Here is a 23,273-nt window from a genome sequence, read left to right as displayed (position 1 = left end):
AAAATCTGCCTCCATTGGCATTTCCAGGCTGCCAGCTTGTTCGGCTCCAAGTCTGGGAAATACGAGGGAAAAGGAAAAACCCAAGGGACTCATCCCTGTGTCATTCCTCAGGCCCCAAGATCTCTGGCCAGTTTGCCACCTTCTCTACACTTTTCCAAGTCTTCTTATGTTTCTTTTATATGTAGTGTCTAGGGTTCTAAGTTGTCCTGAGCAGGCGAAATGGGGAAAAGTACTTCTACTCCATCTTCTTGGAAGCAGAAGTCCACCTTGGTGTTAAGGATCATTTTTTGCACATCGAATTCCACATTAGACAGTTCCTTGTTTTTGTGCTCCTGCCCCAGCACTGTGAAGATGGTGACCTTTGGGCTTAAGGAACCTCATTTCTTAATAGGGAGTTTTTCCTTTCTTGCTGATTGCTTTTACAGTTTAATATTGACTCTACCTCATTCTCTGTTGTTTTTTTTTTTTTCCTTTCCAGAATATGTACTAGACCTATATGTTGGACCTTTTCCTTCAATTCTGCATTTTTCTTAAACTCTCATGTTTTCTCTCTCTTCATTTCTCTGTTCTGCCTCCTAGTAATTTTCTCCAGTCTGGATTGCAGTTCACTAATTTTCTCCTTAGTTTTGTTGTTTCTACTCTTTAACTCATCCATTGACTATTTATTTTTAATGACTGCAGTTTTTATTTCTAGACAGACACATTCTGGAAATCTACCTTTTCTTTTATATCGTTTTTTATGGATTCATCTTTTCTTATGGATTCAGTTCCTTTTTTATGGTATTAATCATCCTGAGTATACTTTGTCAGGTTCTTTTTTTTATCAAATTCTTGAAATTGTAATGTCTTTGGATTGCTGACTCACTCATGATGGATTGTTTGAATGTTTTGTAATTTTAGATTGTGAGGATTGCTCTTCTTCAGAGGAGCTGTAAGCATGGGACTCCTATGTATCCTGGTTTGAGGATGTGTCCTTCCAGAGTGATCTGCATTTGCATCTTCCAGGCATCCTGTTGATATCACTTTCTAAGGCCATTTTTATTGTTTTAAATTTCTTGACTTGGAGGTTCATTGTCGACATGTTTTTTAAGTTTGAATTTCACACTCACCTGTGGAGCCAGCCCATGATAAATCTTCAGAGGGTAATGTTTTTCTGCTGATCCTGCTGAGAGGTTGGGCAGAGTCAGAGAAGGTTCCTTGTCCTCCTGAGCTGGTGAGAGGATTTTTCCAGCCTGTCCTTCACTTGTTTAGATTCAGCTCTCCACTCCTTCCTTCACGTGGGCACAAGCTCTTGAATCCTGTCCCACAGTTGTTAAAACTCAATACTGACAACCCTCCATCTGGGGCCCCTACTGCTTTTTCCAGTTCCAAGCATCTACAGATTTCCTTTTCTTTCCTGAAAGGTCAGCTATGTGTTTTGTTTTTTTTTAATATGATATATTTTTTCCAGCATTTCTAGTTGTTTAACCCAAGAGGGTTTTCAAAAATAGGGTTTTCTGTTTAAGTATGAAAACTTACCTCTTGGAGCTGCAAGACTCAGAGTGTGAAGAGTTTTTTGGAGGAATTAAATATTTTTACATATGGAAATTACACATCTTACTTGTCTTTGTCCAGCAAGGTGCAAGTCAGTTGATATGTTACCCTTTTACCTGTTGAGGTTGTGGTATAATCTGGAAAGCGATTACCATAATAGAGTCCATTTAAGCAAAACTTCCAAAGCAGAAAATAATAATGGAACAAGCATTAAGCCAAAGTCTGTGCTTAGATCTATGAGTTTTTGTTTCAGGATTAGATGGATTTGTGAAACTCCTTTTACTATGTGCATATAAAACATGAGAAACATTCGCATTTGTATATATAAATTATTTTTGCTCTCAAGACTTACTTTTGCCTATATATTGGCAGCATCTTTACCTGGTTCTCATCTTCCAATGTTTACAACCTATGTAATGTATTGGGCTTTATTTCTTAAATAGAAGAGGATATTGAACAAGATTGAGAAATTTCAGTATTTTCATTTTAACCTGGCAATCTTAATTTCTTGGGCTGTAAAAGCTGTTCAATGACAATGATGAGACTTGCGTATTTTATTTTGTATGTGTGGTAAAATATACATAGCATGAGATTTGTCATTTTAAAATCAACAGTTCAGTGACTTTAAGTACATTCACATTGTTGTACAAATATCGCCGCCATCCATTTCCAGAACTTTTTCATCTTCTCAAACCGATACGCATATCCGTTGAACCCTGACTCCCCATGTCCCCTCTCCCAGCCTCCTCGCAACCAGCCTTCTACATTCTGTCTCTGTGAGTTTGACCACCCTGGGTACCTCATATAAATGGAATCTTCTGGGATTTCTCCTTTAGTGACTGGCTTAGTTCACTTAGCACAATCAAAGTTCATCCATGTTGTAGCATGTATCAGAATTTCCTTCCTTTTTAAGGCTGAATAATATTCCAATGTATGTATGTATGTACCACATTTTGTTTATCGTTGATCCGTCAATGGATATTTGGGTTGCTTCCATCTTCTGGCGACTGTGACTAGTGCTGTTATGAACACTGGTGTGGCATGCTTTTAAAACAGGCAGTGAGATGCATAAAACTGTAGGTATTTTTAAATGCTAACAATTGTTAATAGCACTATCCTACAAGTTTAATTGCCTGTAGCTATTTGAAAAGCATGAGAGGTTGAATAGGCTTGACCTTCGGGTGATAAGGAATGTAGTTCTCAGGAACAGGGCTGGACCAAGCACCAGCAAGCAAGTTGACCCTTTTTGCTTCGCTGGGTGGGCGGGGAGAGAAGGAACCAGGGCTGGGAGTGCGTGGTCGGGTCTGAAACAGGAGTGTGGAGGTGACACCTTCAGAGGTGCCCCCGACAGAACCAGGAATGTGGAGCAGGCCCTTCAGGGCCACAGGCTGAGCCTGGCAGGCGGGGGTCAGCAGACGTGGGTCGGGGTCAAAGTGTGAGGGTGGAGAGGGGCTTGGTGCCTGCAGCACTAGGCTGAACAGAACGGGAGTTCTTCGCCAACAGAAAAAGCAAAAGGAATCACCAAGCCAGTGTCAGGCTACCGATGCCCCATCATTCCGATTCACAGATTCCATTCTAGAAAGCCTCTATTTCCAGTTGTTGGAAAGTAGGATCCCAAATTAAATCTATTCCCCCGTGTAAAGAAGAAGTGAAGAGCTCTCTCTATATTGAATGGGACAGATATCACACGTGGAGTACTGACCCAAACCCCTGGGCTTATTAGGCCGGCCTTCCCAAAGGTCATAGACACAGGAATAAAGGCAAGGCCACAGAAGTCTGCAAGTGCAGGGAGAACTTACACCTGTTTTTAAAAGAAGAAAGGAGTGGACTTCTCAAAGCCTGTAAGTCTACCAGGTTTTTTCTTTTGTACAGAAAAATTGCAATTTCTAGGAGATTTTTGCTTGTCACTGTGTGTGTATTTATTTGAATAGCAAAGAGATTTCAGTCATTACAAGAGGAGTTTTCAAACTTCCAGTATCAAAAGAAATTGTCCCCAGAGCAGTTTGAAAAGGCACTGGGTTAGCATATAAGCCATATATCAAAAATGTGGAAAGGTAAGTCAGTGTGTTTATTGCCATTTTCACAAAATATTCAGTTACCTCTTTTTTATATTAACTGAGATTTCATTAAATTTTATGATTATAGTCTAAGTTCACAGCACCTGCTCTGAAGTTATGTTTCACAGTCTCTTTTTGTTTTTCAGATTTTTTGTTTAAATTCTTGGTTATTGGGAATGCGGGAACCGGCAAGTCTTGCTTGCTTCATCAGTTTATTGAAAAAAAATGTAAGTGACGTCACATGGTCAGTGTTTCTTGCATGTCTTCTCCCGAGAGTGTGCTCTCGTGCAGATTTGTTTAGGACAAAATTTCCGAATATGTTTTCAGGGAAAAGGTCATAGTTTAAAAATATTTTTAAATGACATAAAAAGTTTATGTTATTAAACATTTAGTAATCTGATTTTTTACTTAGCATTTCAGTTTCGTAGTGGGTCATTGTTCATTATGTAGTGAATTGTCCTGTACATTTTCCAGACACTAAAATACAGTATGATGCTGTGGAATTCTATTTGCTGGCAGGAGTGGTCCGAGAACCCTAGTTGTACATTTTGGATAAGATAGCATTTGGTCCCCAGCGGCCTTGTATTGTCCTTAAGGCAGCTATTGTCATCAGTCCTGTTTTACAGGTAAATAAACAGAGGTTTACAGGACTTGGTGTATGCACTTGGGATGGTCACCTAGTAACAGTGCACATTAGGCTCAAACCCAGGCCTTTCGACCACAGAAAATATCTTGTGCTGTTGACTTGCCTTGTGTTGGTAAGAGAGGTTGAATTTTGTATTCCAAGCTACTGTAAAAGATGGTAGGTTTGAAAGGCCCTTAAAATAAGCCGTGCTTATATAGTAATGGACAGAATTGTGGAGAATGACCTGTCTATCTACAGGTAGTCAGGTAAAGGCCCGAACACAGAAAATTAATCTCACTTAATGAAGTGCCTCTTAAGTAAGAATGCGTGAGATGCATTAGGTGGCGGGCTGTGGAGACAGAGGCAGCAAAGGGTGTCCTGGGAAAGAGCTCTGAAGAATAAGATTCTAGAAGTGTTTTCTGCTGCTTCCATTTCCATCGACCAGGAGCTTGTTGGAGCCTTCATGTAGTGACATGGACCCAGCGTGGCTCAGTCCCTCTTGAATTTGACAGGCGCTCACCCGCTGGGCAGCCTGGGGTTCTATACGAGTTACCCAGACTTTGCATTGTTCCATCTCAGAAGAGGGGATGCTGGGCCAGGTGCCCGGCCTCGGCGGACACTCTCCCTTCACATCCTCCCCTCACCCCTCACGACCACAGTAATGATGTAATGAGGCTTCACTGTATTGCTCTTGTAGCTGTGTCTTAATCAGGATGCCCTTGGCCTTTTGTTACTGCCTTTGAAGGCTTTTCCTGCCAGGCTGGCCCAGTAGCTGGACACCAGCAGATGTCCATGCCGGTCTGCACTGTCTGGGCCTGAGACAAGCTGCTGGAATCAGACCCTTTCCTCCCCCAGGCCCCCAGGGAGCAATGAACACAACTGTCAGATGACACCCTGGTTTCTGGTACAATTAAACTTTATAGTTATAAAATATAAACCAGTCAATGGACTGTGTAGCCAGGATATTTGTTTTTTCTTTTCCTTTCACATCACAGAAATTTTCTTTTATAAGACAGCTTATTCCTGTTGGGTTTAGCAAACTACTTATTTTGCCAACCTCCCTGCCCATTCAGACAGTATTGATTTCTCCAGCAAATTCATTCCAAATGATTGCCACACACAATACTCAAGTTCATGAAACTCAACAGCTGTAATGTGCATAGAGGTCTTGGTTTGGGGTGTGTTTGTTCTGAGTTTTTTACTCTATCTTTTCTTCTTTTTCCCTTAACCTTTGGTGAGCATCAAGTTTCTTTCTTGGGCTACGGTGCTTTTCCTTCCCTTTACTTTTATTTCTTTAGAATGTTTGTCCGAATAGTTGAAACTATCGTTGGCCAAGTTGCAGTCTGTCACTGGGCAGTAGGCCCTTCAAGGTGGTACCCAGTATTTTGTGCAGTTGCCATTCATGAGAACCTTAGCAGTGGTCAGGTAGATATGGTCTTATATGGCGTGGCCACCAAGCCTCAGCTTTAAATATATGGCTTGTTCAGGTGTTTTGAGAAAAAGCTTTGTTGCCTTTGAGAACAGGAACTGTGTGTATTCTGTTTAAAACAGTGAGTGCTTATTATCATCTGACTGTTGGAGAAATGAATGGCGACAGTAAATTACATTTTCCATTGACAGAACCCTTGATTTTAATGTTACTTGTATAAATCTATAAGCCTGTTTCCCTAATGTTCTAAAATTAAATTTCTTTTTCTTTTTCAGTCAAGGATGACTCAAATCACACAATAGGAGTGGAATTTGGCTCAAAGATAATAAATGTTGGTGGTAAATATGTAAAGTTACAGATATGGGACACAGCAGGCCAAGAGCGATTCAGGTAGCTTTTTCTCTAACTTAATAAAAATATTGGAAAATTGGGTTTGAAATAATCAATTATATTCTCTTAATGTACGTGGTCCCCTCCTCCCTCCCCCCACCCTCACAGATTTTAGAAAGTTCACCTCTGGAAGCTTTAAGACAAGCTAAAAGTCAGTTTTTCTCTATACAGCATTGATTTACGAAAGAATACATTAGAATCTCTTCCGAGTGCACGCGTCCTAATTTGCAGGCTAATTTATTCTTTGGGACCTAATGGTCCATTAGGAGGTCGTGACATTGCATATTCCACAATTTACTTTTAGATTAAAATCAAGGCAAAGTAGTAGCACAAACAATTTTTCTCTGTATTTCACTTTAAAAGGAGAATTTTTTAAAACCTCTTTGGGGGTTGGTTTTGCTTTACATTAAAACATTCCACAGAATATTCTCTCCTCAGCACTTGCATTACTCTGAAGTCATAATCGATGTTTGGAATGATGACCGCAGTCCACAGCAGATAGGTTCCATGTTTGATATTCTGTAACTACTAAAGCAGGAAAGTAGATTAATATTTTAGTTGTGTTTTTTTGAATAGATACAGAAAGTCAAACAGAACAGATATTCACAGTTTCAAAATTCAGTTAAATAAAACTCAATCCCAGTGCAAGCATTTCACTTAAAGTCAGGTATAATATTTTAAATGCTTAATAATTGTTTGCTTCAAAAATATCATAACTAGACTTCAGACAATATTACTATAAAGCTATAGTAATCAGAACAGCATGGTAGGACTTCCCTGGTGGCACAGTGGTTAAGAATCTGCCTGCCAATAAAGGGGACACGGGTTTGAGCCCTGGTCTGGGAAGATCCCACATGCCGCGGAGCAGCTGGGCCCGTGAGCCACAACTGCTGAGCCTGAGCATCTGGAGCCTGTGCTCTGCAACAAGAGAGGCCGCGATAGTGAGAGGCCTGTGCATCACGATGAAAAGTGGCCCCCGCTCGCCACAACTAGAGAAAGCCCTCGCACAGAAACGAAGACCCAACGCAGCCAAACAATAAACAAATAAATAAATTTTAAAAAATTAAAAAAAAAAAAAAAGAATCTGCCTGCCAATGCAGGCGACGTGGGTTTGATCCCTGGTCTGGGAAGATCCCACATGCCACGGAGCAACTAAGCCCATGTGCCACCAACTACTGAGCCTGCACTCTAGAGCCTGTGAGCCACAACTGCTGAGCCCACGTGCCACAACTACTGAAGCCTGCACGCCTAGAGCTTGTGTTCTGCCACAAGAGAAGCCACCACAATGAGAAGCCCACACACCACAACGAAGAGTAGCCCCCGCTTGCCGCAACTAGAGAAGGCCCACACGCAGCAACGAAGACCCAACACAGCCAAAAATAAATACATAAATTTATTTTTAAAAAAAGAGAAAGTACCTTGGACAGACTTAGAAGGACTTTCTTATTAAAAAGAAAAACAAAAAAAAACCAGCGTGGTACTGGCAGAAAAATGGACATATGGGTGAGTGGAACAGAATAGAGAGCCCAGAAATAAACCCACACACCGATGGTCAATTAATCTTCCACAGAGGAGGCAAGAATATACAATGGAGAAAAGACAGTCTCTTCGATAAGTGGTGCTGGGAAAACGACACCTACATGTAAAAGAATGAAATTAGAACACTCCGCACACCATACACAAAAATAAACTCAAAATGGATTGAAGACCTAAATGTAAGAGCAGGTACTGTAAAACTCCTGCAGGAAAAGCAGAGGCAGAACGCTCATTGACATAAATCGCAGCAATATCTATTTTGATCCGTCTCCTTAAATAATGAAAATAAAAGCAAAAATAAGCAAATGGGACCTAATTAAACTTAAAAGCTTTTGCACAGCAAAGGAAAAACCATAAACAAGACAAAAAGACCACCCTCAGAATGGGAGAAAATATTTGCAAACGAACCAACTGACAAAAGATTAATCTCCAAAATATACAAACAGCATGCAGCTCAATATCAAAAACAACCAAACAGGGCTTCCCTGGTGGCGCAGTGGTTGAGAGTCCGCCTGCCGATGCAGGGGATACGGGTTCGAGCCCCGGTCTGGGAAGATCCCACATGCCGCGGAGCGGCTGGGCCCGTGAGCCATGGCCGCTGAGCCTGCGCATCCGGAGCCTGTGCTCCGCAATGGGAGAGGCCACAGCAGTGAGAGGCCCGCGTACCGCAAAAAAAAAAAACAACCAAACAACCCAATCAAATAATGGGCAGGAGACCTAAATAGACATTTCTCCAAAGAAGACATACAGATGGCCAACAGGCACATGAAAAGATTCTCAACGTCACTAATTATTAGAGAAATGCAAATCAGGACTACAGCGAGGTACCACCTCACACTGGTCAGAATGGCCAACATCAAAAAGTCTACAAACAATAAATGCTGTAGAGGGTGTGGAGAAAAGGGAACCCCTCCTGTGCTGTTGGTGAGAATGTAAGTTGATGCAGCCACTATGGAGAACAGTATGGAGGTTCCTCTAAAAACTAAAAGTAGAGGCCCAGCTGAGGTCAGGGATGAGTGAGGCAAGGACTGAAAAGACAGAAATTAAGTGAAAGTCTGCTGACCCTCACCCTCTTCCCCCACCTCTTCCTTAGCTGCTGGCAGCCAAGTGTGTATGTCTCAGGCAGGAGAAATGATTCTTATCTGCAGAAAAATAGCCCCAAAGAAAAGGCTTAAAGATACTAACATTTTGGTTTCCCCAATGAAATAGCCCAATTTCTGTCCAGCCATCTCACAGTGAATAGCCCACACATAAAGAGCATCTTTTAGAGTTTGGCATTCCTTGTTCTTGAATATAAATGATCAACCAAGGATCACCAGACACTTGATGAAAATTTTTAAGATAAGAGAAAGAGCCCAAAATAAAATAGAAACTTTCAGGGAATAGACAAAAACTAAAACTACAGTATCCTCACAAATAAGAGTAGATATTGCATTCAGGGAATAAGAACAAAATTATAATTTAAAAAGAGCAATTAAAATAATATATTAGGGCTTCCCTGGTGGCGCAGTGGCTGAGAGTCCGCCTGACGATGCAGGGGACGGGTTTGTGCCCCAGTGGCTGGGCCCGTGAGCCATGGCCGCAGAGTGGCTGGGCCCGTGAGCCATGGCCTCTGAGCCTGTGGGTCCGGAGCCTGTGCTCTGCAATGAGAGAGGCCACAACAGTGAGAGGCCCACGTACCGCAAAAAAAAAAAAAAAAAAAAAAAATATATATATATATATATATATATATATAAAATAGAGTAGTGCTCTTCCAGAAAGTTAAGCAGTAAACTTGAGATGAGAAAGGGAAGAGACAACATAAAAAATCATACAGAGTTAGTCCAGGAAGCTCAAGGCCTGACCAGTTAAGCCTTCCCGAAGACAGAAGAGCAGAAGAAACAGTAAAAGAAACAATTGAAGAAAATTTTCCACTAGAGGAATGAGACTCTGTAAGATTCCACCTTACACCAAACACAGATGAGGGGGGAAAATCCAGACCAAGGTCTGCCATGAAAAATTTCAGAACACCAGGGATGAAGTGAAGATACCAAAAGATTCCAAGAGGGAAAAGCAAATCACATATTAAGAATCGAAAATGAGAATTGCACTGGACTATTCAGCAGCAACGCTTGGAAGCTAGAAGATAATTAAAGCCTTGCCTTCAAAACTCAACGTGAAAATTTTTTTTTCCAACCTAAAATTCTAAACTCAGCCAAACTATCCATTAAGTGTGAGAATAAAGTCAAAATACCTTCAGTTATACAAGAATGGAGGGAAACAAAGCTTCTCTTTCATATATACTCTCTTAGAAACTTCAAGAGGATATACTTCACCAGCACAAGGGAGGAACCAAGAGAGGAAGATGGAGCCACCGGGACCCCAGCCTGGGGAACAGGGAGGTGGCGGGAGCTGTCTGAGCCCCATTTCTTAGGGGTCCTTAGGGAGGTTCCAGTCTGTAGGCATGATCGATTAGATCACCGACCATTGGGGGTTGAACTTGAGCCCCAGTCCCTGAGCACCAGGGCCTTGTAGTCCTCGAGGAGGACCTGGAGGCGGGACTGAGGGCCACAGGTGACAAGAGGGGACGCACGTGGCAGGGGTCCAGGCAGAGCTGGTGGTTCGGATCAGGACGGTGCTGGTGAAGGTGTGGAGACGTGCACGGTGTAGGACCTGACCAGTTGGTGAGACAGGTCCTGACTGATGTGTCCACTGTGGGACACATTGCGTCACATCACTTTGTGATGGGCACAGAGTGGGTGGAGAGATTTCTGGCTGTGTAAACAGAGTGGGTGGTGGGGCCCTCTCCAGGAGGGGCCTGTAGGCCGGGAGCCAAAGAGTTCTGCCTGACAGATGTTGGCTGTGGCGCGTTCTTTGTGGTCACACGGAGTTGCCGGGCTGGCGGATGGCTCTTACGGAAGTAGGCTGAGCTGAGGATTAAACCGGAGTTGAGAGCGTTGGGACAAAAGAGAGCCCAGGACCCAGCCTGGGGGAAGGAGCTCCAGGACCAGCGGGGCAGATTCAGAGGAATGGTCCAGAGTAGCTGGTGTGAGAGGAGACCGGGAGGGAGTGGGGCTGCGGCCTGGGGGCAGGGGGAGGAGTCCAGGCAGCGGGGGAGGGCAGGTGCCGAGGGGTCGGTGGAGCTGCTGTGTCCCCGGGGCAGGAGGAGGCGGTGCTGGCGAAGCAGCTCCTGAGAAGTCTGGGTGCGACAAGGGGCCCACGATGGGACGGCAGCGGGAGTGTCGCGCCGCCTGCCTGGCTCTCATCCAAGATGGGAGGTGCCGGGGCCCATTGCATTCTGCGAGTGGGGAAATCTTAACACGCCGGGAGAGAGTCGAGATGCAGGGGAGAAGGTGTGTTACCGCAGGAGAAGTCCTGGAGCTTGTGGGAACGGGCGAGATGCGCTCGGGTGGGGGGCTCGCTGAAGAGGTGAGGCCACGCGGCCCCTCGTCCGCAGGAAGGCACGGACCCCGGGCAAGCAGAGGGGCTGCCGAGGGCTTCGTGCCCTGGGACTCTGTGATGCCCCCTTCCTGCCCCTCCCCCGACGTTCTCAAAGGCACCTTCAGTGGTGCAGGGCAGCCTCACGCCCTCCAGGGAGGATGACACTCATCCCAGCCTCACGTCCCCACCTCCCTGTCGCTCCTGTGACACGATTTCAGGCAGGACAGCCCTTCATGCCCATGTTCAGATAACTTTGAATCATTTCTCTTTAAAGCCACCTCCGTCCCTGTGTTGTGGTTTCCAAGGCAAAAATGTGTGTTTTGTGTGGGAAGATGGTGCTCAGGGGTACGGGCTCTGCGTGGTGGAAAGTGAAATCCTGTAACTCTTGCAGGTCTGTGACGAGAAGCTACTACAGGGGTGCGGCAGGGGCGCTGCTTGTCTATGACATCACCAGGTAATGACACCCCTCACCGGCCTGTGCTCCCCGAGGTCCGAGCCTCCCCACGGGTGTGCTGGGCATGTCGGTGGCAGGGCTGTGGGTGGGGAAGCCCCTTTCCCTGGGGGTCTTGGGGGTTTTTGAAGCAGCCCCTTCCACCACTTTACCATGTAAAGCAGCATGTTCCCAAGCTTCAGATAGATAAGCATCCCCGGTGTCATTATGTTTCTTAACATGATGTTTTGATACTTTCCTTAAGGTTTGCAAAGTGAAGCTTTGCGTGTGGTAAATTATTAGAAGTAACGGACCTCCATCAAGCACAGGCTCTAGGCTGGGATGGCCTGGGTTCAAATCCCAGTTCCCGTCACCAGCGGTGTGAGTCCTCCGGTGAGGTGCTCCGCTGTCTGGATTTTAGTTTCCTTGTCTGTTCCATGGAGTAATGACCACGTAATACGCGTGAGGTTGTTGGGCGGTTGATTTGGTTCATATAGAGCTCCTGGCCCATCGTAAGGATCTGAGTGCACTGTCCTGCGTGTAGCTATCACCCAGGTATCACAATTAAATTAAATTTAAAATTCAGTTCCTTAGAATATACGAGGATTTTATCCTTAGATAGATGGGGGCTGAAAACAGTCCTGAAGGTGGATGCACCTGATCAAGTCCTGGCTCTGCCACTGGCTGCTTGTGTGACTTTGGGCAGCTTAGTCTCTCTGGGCCTCAGGTTTCTTGTGGAAACAGGAGATAATAAGAGCCTGTGTCACAGGGACCTTACGGAGAATCAGTGTGTTAAATCCCTGTGAAGCAAAGTACCAGTGTGTCACACGGATCCATGGAGTGGCAGCAGTTAGCCTTAGGTCTTGCTCACATGTTGCATGAACCCAGAGCCCAATAAACACTGCACCCTGCTTGGGCAAACGACCGACAGCAAGCTGCCTGACTTGTTGCCTCATTTTCATGGAAACAAGATGAAATGCACCCTGTGGGTGTGGTGTACACCTGGGGCATCCAGGTCATCTGAGTGACCTTAAAGGTTGTGGGCATTGCCCTGCGTGTGCAGAAGCGCTGTGAGTGGTGTGAGTGACTGGAAAGAGTTGCTAGCTTTATAAAATACATGTACTATTTTCACAATCTTATATTACGCAGCCGAGAAACCTACAATGCGCTTACTAATTGGTTAACAGATGCCAGAATGCTCGCGAGTCAGAGCATCGTCATCATCCTCTGCGGGAACAAGAAGGACCTGGACACCGATCGGGAAGTCACTTTCCTAGAAGCCTCCCGATTTGCTCAGGAAAATGGCAAGTGGCCTTTCACCTGTCACACCTGCTAGAGGTTTAAGGTGCAGCTGTAGTTAGGAAGTGTGGAACTTCCTATTGTTTTTACTGTACCTTAGACTCATTTAACATAGTTTCACCCTATTGCATTCTGCCTACGAAGGTTACTATGATGAGGGACTTCCCTGGTGGTCCAGCGGTTCATACTCTGTGCTTCCACTGCAGGGAGCGCAGGTTCCATCCCTGGTCAGGGAACTAAGATCCCGCATGCTGCGTGGTGTGGCAAAAAAAAAAAAAAAAAAGGTTACTATGATGATAAAAGCTAATCTCTTAGCATTCTCTGGTGACTTTTCAGTCTAGGATCTTTGAATATCACAGGTCTTGGTTTAAAGTGAAATTTATAACAATCTTTAAAGGCCCTAATCAGATGATGTCATCTTTTATAAAATGTAATTTGAAGCTAAGTTAGTGAAATATTAGACGTAAATAGAAAGGGAAGCAGTAGAAGACATACTGGACTAATTGGCTGTATTTCACTTACATTAAGTTTAAGTCATTTGGCTAAAGATGCCTTTGAAACTTCTCTGAATTTCCGTATAGAATACATAAGGATGACATGTAAAATTAACGGTTGCTTATAGACAGCTGAATGAGAAGAATTCAGACATTTTAAAATAACTTTAAGTTTTAGAAGCAATCAATAACTAAAATATCCTAATACCAACTTTCAGTTGGACTCCAGGACTACCAACTTACACTCTCACAAACGAGCAGGTTTTCTGCTAAGAAAATAAACATGTGATAAAAACATAAGCCTTCATGAGTTTGTAAAGAAGCTGTTTAGAAATATGCACGCTTAGAATGTTAAAGCTCGAAAGGAATTTATCTGTCATTTAAATGAAACTCATTTTTACAAGGAAGGAAACAAGGGTCTGGAGAGGTGGTGGTTTGCTCACAAAAGCAAGGAGAGCAGCCTTCTGCTGCATGAGTCACCAGCTGGTGAATAAGAAGAGGGCTCATTCGTGTAAGATCCCCTCACTGTCGGCGGCACACCAAGTGTCAGCGCTTGTAGGTTGTATTTGTGGTGATGTGAAGACTATTGGAAAGGCAATTGCTACTTTGTCTTATATCAACAGCCGGGTGCCTTCAGCCAGCCTGCTTCCTTACCAGCGTCCTGCTTGCTTAGCTTCTTCAACACATTTAAGTGCTAGCACAAAATACTAGTTACTTTTCATAAAAAGTTAGATTTCTTCTAATATTTAAAAAAATATTTTGACATTTATTGATTTCATATTTGCAGAAATACCTGGTTTTAAGTACTAAATTCTATTTCGTCTACTATTCTAAGAGTGTACTAAGCTGGCAGTTATGAATCGAATAATTGTGATTGTCTTCTAAATACGGCTTCGTGTTTTGTTTGATGTCGATTTTAGAGCTGATGTTTCTGGAAACGAGCGCACTAACCGGGGAGAACGTGGAAGAGGCCTTTGTACAGTGTGCGAGAAAAATACTTAACAAAATTGAATCAGGTAAAAGGGCTTTCCGTTAATAAACTTTCCTTTAGCATAGTTTCCTCTCTAGCTCAATAGTGTCACTTTTCAGTACTTCCAGGAGTGATTTGGTCAGAGTGGCCTCTCTCCCCCTGCCGACCTGCAGTCGCCACTCACGGGCTTGAAGGTCTTGTCCGCGGCTGAGGTGGGAGCCCATGCCTCCTTCACAGCGGCCTCCTTGGCCCCAGTGACGGAAGGGACAAAGTCAGGATGTCAGGGCGTGTTTGCTTTTAGAACCACAGCCTTTGTTGGAGCCATCGCTTCAGGAAGAACGGACCTTTGTCCGCGCTCCATCAGCACCTCGGACTCTGCCGGGCCAGCGGTCGTGTGTGGTGGAGAGGCACCAGCCATGTGCCTTGACGTGATCTATGGGCACCTTGCAGGGTGCCGCTGGTTTAGCTCAGGCATCGGGGAGAATTTACTCCCGAAGCTCACTGAGCCTGCCTCAGTAGTAACCTGTCTCATCAGTGTTCTGTTTGTTGCTTCAGTAAAAATAAATTTACAATACCCCTCATTTAGGCAGCTAACAAACTAATATGTAGTTGTCATTTATTAGAGTTCCTTTTTATTTAAATATCACCACAATTATATGTGGACATTCAGTTTTTAGTTGATTCATTCAAATATCTGAATGCCTATTCTTTGTCAGGTGCTGGGATACAGAAATAAATTAATCACAACCCTTGCCCTCAAGAAACTGTCTTTCATGGGAAGCAGTCAAAAGATAATTATACTACGATGTGGTCGATACAGTAACTGAGAAGCGCACAGGATCTTGAGGCACACGAAGAAGGAGAGCCTACCTGTTCAGGAGGTGATACCAGGAAGGGCTTCCCGGAGGAGGTGGTGACTGAGCTCAGTCTGTCAGTGTGAGGAGGAGGAGGCGGGCAGGGGAGTGGGGAGGAGGGGAGGCCAGCAGGGACAGCGCGAGTGGACACTGGGGGAGAAGTTGAAGTTACTAGAACAGAAGGACCACAGCGGGGAATGGCAGGAGAGAAGGCTGAGGAGAGGCAGCAGCCAGGCCAGGGATCATGATCCGGGACCTAGAACTTTACCTTGTGGTGACCGAGTCTCCACCCTGCCTGTATGCTAGAGTCTCCTGGGATGCATAAAAGTTTGAATTCCAAGACCCACCTCTAGAGATGCTGAATTAAGCCCTCAGCATCAGATTTTAAAAAGCTCTCTCGTGTGATTAATTCTGATGTTCGTCCAAGATTGAGGACCACTGCGGTAGGGGTAAGTGGCCGTTCAGGGGCGGGGGCAGTGAATGATGTGGTCAGATTGTGGCTGGAGGCAGATCGTATGTGTGGGTGGTCACATCAGGGACATACTGGAGGGAGCCCAGGGCCGATGGCCAGGATAGCAACTAAGGCATGTTTGAGTAATCCGCAAAAAGATGCCTGACTAAAGCTTTATCGAGGATGTGGAAGCGGAGATGAAGAGACATAGATGAATCCAAGAAACCTTTTGGCAGTGGCGTCACGAGTCAGATGCTAACTAGCGGGGCGGGGCCGTTGCCTCGGGAGGGGGCTGAGAGGTGGGGTCAGGAAGGGAGGAGGGGCTGAGGGCAACTAGATGTCACACCTGGGTAACTCGGGGACCCAGAGGGTCATGGCAGAGCCAGAGGGTAAGCCGGTTCAAAGGAATCAAGATGCTTCTGTTTTGGAGTGTTCCCTGGGCAGCGTCCTGGAACAAACGCGGGGAGGCATGCAGGAGGCTGTGGGGAGAATCCCTGGCTGGCGGTGTCTGCTTGGGAGCCATCAGGCTGTAGGAGTAGTGGCGACTCTGGAAGGAGCGAGACCATGCAGCTATCAGTGGAGAGAGTGGGAAGGGCAGTGGCCCAGAGCGAAACCCTGGAGACCAGAGGATGCGAGAGAGGAGGAGGGGGAAGTCAGAGGTATATGAAGAGACCCGGGAACGTGGGTTTCACTTTAGCCGAGCTTCAGCCGAAGCGTTGTTCATTGTCAAGTGCATCAGAGGAAAGTCTCATAAGCCAAGACGTGAGCTGAAAAGTGTCCCGTGGGGCGGGCAGTAGGAAGTCACCGGTCATCTTTACCATCAGAATGACAGGGAGAAGACAGGGGGCAGCTGAGCAGCAAGAGGAGGTGAAAAGGGAGAGCCTGGCACCTCCCTGGAGGAGGGTTAATTTAACGAGAGGTTTCAGTGACAGAAGTCTTAGCGTATGTAAATGACGCGAGAGGAGAGAGAGGAACGGAAAGGAGAGAAGGCGGGAGGGGAGCCGACAGAGAAGGTAGGGGTGGGCGAGGTAGTGGGAGAGCTTCAGGGCCCCAGACGGAGGGCTGGTCTCAGCAGGAACAGGGCTGCTTCATCCTTCTGTGGTCTTTTGATCTGAAAACAGCAGCAAAAAGTTACTCAACCTGGTACAGAACTGTTATTTTTAAAGACTAGAGCATAAATAGTTATCATGAAAATTGGTGTGATGTTGAGTATTGGCAAGCTCAACATGAGCTTTTATTTAGATTACCTTCCCCCTTTGGTATCCACCCATGAATACATTGTGTGTGAGTTAATTCATATAAAGCTTTCAGGATCTTTTTCTTCTGAGATCATCCAAATCATAGTTACATCAGATGAAAAACTATAAGGATATGTTAGAATTCTTCAGCAGTACTTTTTTTTTTTTAGATTTTATTGAAGGATAGTTGATTTACAATGTTGTGTTAATTTCTGTTGTACAGCAAAGTGATTCAGTTATGCATATATATATTTTTTTCATATTCTTTTCCATTATGGTTTGTCACAGGATATTGAATATAGTTCCCTGTGCTATACAGTAGGACCTTGTTGTTTATCCATTTCAGCAGTACTTTTTAATTTTAGTTTTCTAAAGAGGCAGTACATTCATATGGTTCAAAAACCATTATTTTCTCTCTTCCTTTTTACATTAAAGTTAGCATTCTGTGAACTCTGCACTTACTATACCTACCAGTGATGACAAATCAGTATTTAGAGACTTCCTTATACATATATATGCTAATGTACATGTACACACATAATGTGTGTGTGTATGTAGTGTTCAATTTTGTGTATTGCCATAATTTATTTAACCAGTCTACTTTGGACATTTGAGTTGTTGCCAGTATTTTGCTATAACAAAAAATGTTGCAGTAAATAACCTTTTGTATATCATTTCACATGTGTATGAGTGTATGTATAGGATAAATTCCCAGAAGTGGATTTGCTGAGTCAAAGAACACAAGCACTTGGAAGTTAGGTGGAGGCTGTCAAATTCCTCCATCGGGGTTGTAGCAGTTTATCATCCCACTAGTAGTGAATGAAGGTGTTTATTTCACTAAAGCCACACCCACAGGGTGTATTACCATACGTGGGTTTTTACCAGTCTCATAAGTGAAAAATGGTATCTTTGTGGTTTAATTTTAAATTAAATCTTTGTATACATAGTATATTCGCATAATTCCAAATTCAGAAAGTGCAGAAGAGGATACGGTGAGTCACCCTCTGTCACCCCGTCTCCTGTCCCCTAGCTATCTAGAGCTCTTTCTTGAAGTCAACCATTATTACCAGTTCTTTATGTATCCATCCGAAGAGGTTTTTATGCCCATACAAGCAAACGTGTGTATTTTTTCCTGTTTATTCAAAATTGTGTTCTATGTACACAGTGTTCTGCACTTTGCTTTTTTCACTTAATATATTGTGGGGATCACAGAAACATGAAAACTTTTTCTAAAGCCTTGCTTGGTCCTCAGGTGAGCTGGACCCAGAAAGAATGGGCTCAGGTATTCAGTATGGAGATGCTGCCTTGAGACAGCTGCGGTCTCCACGCCGCGCACAAGCCCCGAGCGCACAGGAGTGTGGCTGCTGAAGCAGCGCAGGGTTCACAGGTAGGTGCCCGCGTTGTGGCAGCCCTGCCGCCTTCGGCCTCACCCTCTGTTTGCTACCCATAGCCCCGCACAGGCTTAGAGGTGGAAGCCGTCGCTGCTTTTTGCAGCCGCGTTATGAAAAGGAGAGGTGATTGCATAATTAAAAGTTAGAGATTCTCAGCAGTGAGAATCTCTGCTCACACATTCTTCTCAGGCTCACACGGAACACTCACCAAAATAGACCACATCCTGGCCCATAAAACACACCTGAACACATTTAAAAGAATAGAAATCATCCAGTGTCTGCTCTCAGACCACAGTGGAATTAAACTAGAAATCAGTAACAGAAAGATAACTGGAAAATCCAAAATACGTGGGGATTAAATAACACACTTCTAAATAACACATGAGTGAAAGAAGAAATCTCAAGAGAAATTTAAGAATATTTTGAACTAAATGAAAAAGCACAACTTATCAAAATTTGGGAAGATTCAACACAAACAGTACTTAGAGTGAAATTTATAGCATTGAATGCATGTATTAGAAAAGAAGAAAGGTCTAAATACCATCATATAAGTGTCCACCATAGAAAACCAGAAAAAGAAGAGCAAATTAAAGCCAGAGTAGGCAGAAGAAAAGAAATAATAAAAATTAGAGCAGGAAATCAATAGAGAAAAATCAACAAAACCAAAGCTGGTTCTTTGAAAAAGACCAGTAAAATCAGTGACTCTAGCCAGGCTAAGGAAAAAAAAGAAAAGAGAAAAAAAATGTATATATATATTTATATTTATATTTATATTTATATAAATTACTAATATCAGAAATGAAAGAGGGGACATCACTGCAGATTCTGTGGACATTAAAAGGGTAATAAAGGAATGCTATGAACAACTCTGTGCCCACAAATTTGATAACCTATATGAAATAAACCAATTCTATCAAAGACACAATTTGCCAAAACTTATACAAGAACAAATACACAATCTGAATAAGCCTATATCTATTAAAGAAATTGAACCAATGATTAATAATCTTCCAAAACAGAAAGCACCAGGCCCACAAGGGTTCACTGGTAAATTCCACCAAACATTTAAGGAAGAAACTATACCAATTCTCTTCAGTCTCTTTCACAGAACAAAAGCAGACAGAACACTTCCTAACTCATTCTATGAGACCAGCATTACCCTAATTCCAAAACCAGACAAAGACATTACAAGAAAAGAAAACTACACACTAGTATCTCCTGTGAACATAGATGCAAAAATTCTCAACAAAATGCTAGATTGAATCCAACAATGTATAAAAAGAATTACATCCTTCCAAGTGGGATTTATCCCAGGTATGCAGGGCTGGTTCAACATTCCAAAATCAATTAATGTAATGGTCACATCAACAGGGAACAAAAATCACATGATTTCATCAAGAGATGCAGAAAAATCATTTGACAAAATCCAATATCCATTCACAATGAAAGCTCTCAGTAAAGTAGGAATACAGGGGAATCTCCTCAACTTAATAAAGAAAATCTACCCAAAACCTACTGCTAACATCCTGCTTAATGGTGAGAAAGTTGAAGCTTTCCTATTAAGATCAAGGCAAGGAGGTCCCCTCTCACCATCATACTGGAAGTCCTAGCTAATGCAATAAGAAAAGGAAATAAAAGGTATACAGACTGGGAAGGAAGAAATTAGCTAACTTTGTTGGCTGATGATAATCTGTGTAGAAAATCCAAAAAATCCACAAACTCTGTATAAATGATTATATAGCACAGTTGCAAGATACAAGGTTAATATACAAAAGTCCATCACTTTTCTCTATGCCAGCAATGAACAAGTGCAATTCGAAATGAAAAACACAATACCATTTACATTAGCATCCCCCCAAAAAGGAAATAGGTAGAACTCTAACAACATCTATATGAGGAAAACCAAACTGATTCTGAAGTTTATGTGGAAAAGAGACAAAAGACCCATAATAGCCAACACAGTATTGAGGGAGAAGAACAAAGTTGAAGGACTGTTACTACCCAACTTCAAAACACTATAAAGCCACAGTAGTCAAGACAGTATGGTATTGGTGAAATAATAGACAACTAGATCGATGGAACAGAATAGAGAGCCCATAAATACACCCACATACTGATGTTTGATAAAGGAGCAAAGGCAATACAATGGAGCAAAAATAGTCTTTTCAACAAGTGGTGCTAGAACAACTGGACATCCATGCAAAAAAATGAATCTACATACCAGACATTGTACCCTGCACAAAAATTAACTCAAAATGGATCATAGACCTAAATGTAAAATGCAAAACTATAAAGCTCCTAGAAGATAAAAGAAAATGTAGATGACCTAGGGTATGGTGATGACTTTTTAGACACAGCACTAAAGACACAATCCATGAAAGAAATAATTGGTAAGCTGGACTTCATGAAAAATAAAAACTTCTGCTCTGCAAAAGACAATGTCAAGAGAATTAGTAGGCAAGCTATAGACCAGGAGAAAATATTTGTGAAACACATACCTGATAAAGGACTGTTATCCTAAATACACAAAGACCTCTTAAAACGCAACAGTAAGAAAACAAACAACCCAATTTAAAAACGGGCCAAAGACCTTAACAGACACCTCACCAAAGAAGATATCCAGATGGCAATAAGTATACGAAAACATACTCCATATCATATGCCATCAAGGAAGAAGCAAAGTAAAACAATGAGGTATCACTACAAGCCTATTAGAATGGCCACAATCCAAGACACTGACAGCATCAAATGCTGGTGAGGATGTAGAACAATAGGAATTCTTGTTCATTGTTGGTGGGAATGCAAAATGGTGCAGCCACTTTGGAAGACAGCTTGGCATTTTCTTATAAAACTAACCTTAGGACTTCCCTGGTGGTGCAGTGCTTAAGAATCCACCTGCCAATGCAGGGGACACGGATTCAATCCCTGGTCTAGGAAGATCCCACATGCCGCGGAGCAACTAAGCCCATGTGCCACAACTACTGAGCTTGCGCTCTAGAGCCCGCAAGCCACAGCTACTGAGCCCACGTGCTGCAACTACTGAAGCCCACGCACCTAGAGCCCATGTGCCACAACTACTGAGCCCGAATGCTACAACTACTGAAGCCTGTTCTCCTAGAGCCCGTGCTCCGCAACAAGAGAAGCCATCGCAATGAGAAGCCCGCGTACTGCAACAAAGACCCAGCGCAGCCAAAAATAAAAATTAAATTTAAAAAAAAGTAATGCTTAAAAATAAACATAAATTAGCAAGACATGCTTATAATCAATGTTTAAACTGTCAATCGTATAACACGGGTAAAACCATTAGGTAGGTAGGTAGATAGATAGGTAGATAGATGGATGAAACTAAACATACTCTTACTGTACGATCCAGCAGTCTCCTTGCTATTAACCCAAAGAAGTTGAAAACTTATGTCCACACAAAAACCTGCACATGGATGTTTATAGCAGCATTATTCATAATTGCCAAAGCTTGCAACCAAACAGGATGTCCTTCGGAAGGCAGATGGGTAAACTGCAGTCTATCCAGACAATGGAATATTATTCAGCACTAAAAAGAAATGAGCTGTCAAGCCTTCAAGGCATATAACTAAGTGAAAGAAGCCAATCTGGGGATTTCCCTGGTGGTGCAGTGGTTAAGACTCCGCGCTTCCAATGCAGGGGGGCACAGGTTCAATCCTTGGTCGGGGAACTAAGATCCCACATGCCATGCGGTGTGGCCAAAAAAAAAAAAGAAGCCAACCTGAAAAGGCTACATACTGCATGATTCCAACTATGTGACATCCTGGGAAAGGCAAAACTATGGAGACAGGAAAAAGATCAGGGGCTGGGGGTGGGAGGGATGAGTAGGCAGAGCACAGAGGATTTTGGGAGAGTGACACTACTCTGTATAATGCCATGTGATGGCTACGTGTCATCATTTATTTGTCCAAACCCCTAGAACATAGAACACCAAGAGTGAACTGTAATTTAACTATGGATTTGGGGTGGTTATGAATTGTCAGTGTAGGCTCATCAGCTGTAACAAATGTACCATCTGGTGGGGACGTTGATAATGGGGGAGGCTGTGTATGTGTGAAGGCAGGGGGTCTTTGGGAACTCTACATACTTTTCCCACCTCAATTTTGCTTCAAAGCTAAAACTGCTCTAAAAAAATAAAATCTTAAGAAAAAAATCCTAAAGCAACCACTGAAACAACACAATGAAGTTTTGGCTAATAAGCCAACATGGGAATTAAAATGGAATAAATACATAATTAATCTAAATAAATCCAAAAGAAGGCAGGAAAAGAGGAAAAAAGGAAGTGAAGAACAGATGGGGAAAATACAAAACAAATAGCAAAATGCTAGATTAAACCCAGCCTTATCAATTAAAAAAAATTAGATTCTCTGCTTGAAAGAATTTGTAAGAAATCCTTAATGCTCTTGCTCAGAAAGGAAAGTTGTTGGGAGTGATTGAGTTAGAGGTTCTTCTCCCTTTATGTCAGTGACGATTCTTTTCCTGGGTTCATTGAAGTCTAAATGAATGTGCCTGTAGCTAAGGCTCGTTTATAAAATTTGCAAGTAGAGATTTTAACTTTCTAAAGCTTCCTCTTTTTTATGTATAGTCAACATTATTCAATATGCCTAGGTAAGTTTAAATAAAAATTGTAAGTATTCATTCACTAGTTCCCTTTGTGACTTTAATCGATGTTTGTTTGTACATTTTTAGTTATGCATGTTTCTAAATTGTTCTTAATATTTTTTAGGTGTTCATACAGTGGTATTTGGGACACAATTGTTGGAGCTTGAAGAAGTTTTTTTTTTTTAACCACCATCTTTTTCTACTTTAAATGGAAGTAGATCTTTGTGCAAAAAAAATAATTTGGGTTGTTATGCAAGCTAGTAGATGTGGCACAGCAAATGTATAATAAATCCAATTCAGTGGACAAGACCATTAAATGTACACATGTATGTAAAAATGTTCTGTTCCGTATTCGCCCTTTCACCCTGGTTTGAATCCTGGCTGTGTACTGTATATATGCTAGTCCAGTACGTCTCCACAGCATGGTATGTGATGTATGGTATGATTGATAGAGCGTTGCACTAAATGCAGTCTAATACTTTATTTTTTTTTAATCGTCTGAACTAAAATCTGTTTATTGTGAGGTGTACTTT

General features: G+C 42.9%; 1 protein-coding gene across 1 annotated transcript in view; it reads left to right on the top strand.

Annotated features, from left to right (window-relative positions):
• Positions 1–23,071, top strand: part of RAB4A (RAB4A, member RAS oncogene family) — a gene marked incomplete at its 5' end in the record, with an annotated part of 51,451 nt that extends 28,380 nt beyond the window's left edge. Inside the window, 7 exons of the mRNA XM_079703762.1 lie at positions 3,737–3,817; positions 5,920–6,034; positions 11,382–11,444; positions 12,570–12,724; positions 14,134–14,229; positions 17,979–18,113; positions 22,865–23,071. Coding sequence (XP_079559888.1) covers positions 3,737–3,817; positions 5,920–6,034; positions 11,382–11,444; positions 12,570–12,724; positions 14,134–14,229; positions 17,979–18,094 — 626 coding nt within the window. The 3' untranslated portion in view covers positions 18,095–18,113; positions 22,865–23,071. The remainder of the gene's footprint in view (positions 1–3,736; positions 3,818–5,919; positions 6,035–11,381; positions 11,445–12,569; positions 12,725–14,133; positions 14,230–17,978; positions 18,114–22,864) is intronic.
• Between the last annotated feature and the right edge of the window lie 202 nt (positions 23,072–23,273).

This window comes from Hyperoodon ampullatus (genome assembly GCF_949752795.1).
Source record: "Hyperoodon ampullatus genome assembly, chromosome: 1".
NCBI lineage: Eukaryota > Metazoa > Chordata > Mammalia > Artiodactyla > Ziphiidae > Hyperoodon > Hyperoodon ampullatus.
This window is presented reverse-complemented; position numbering and strand designations above follow the sequence as displayed.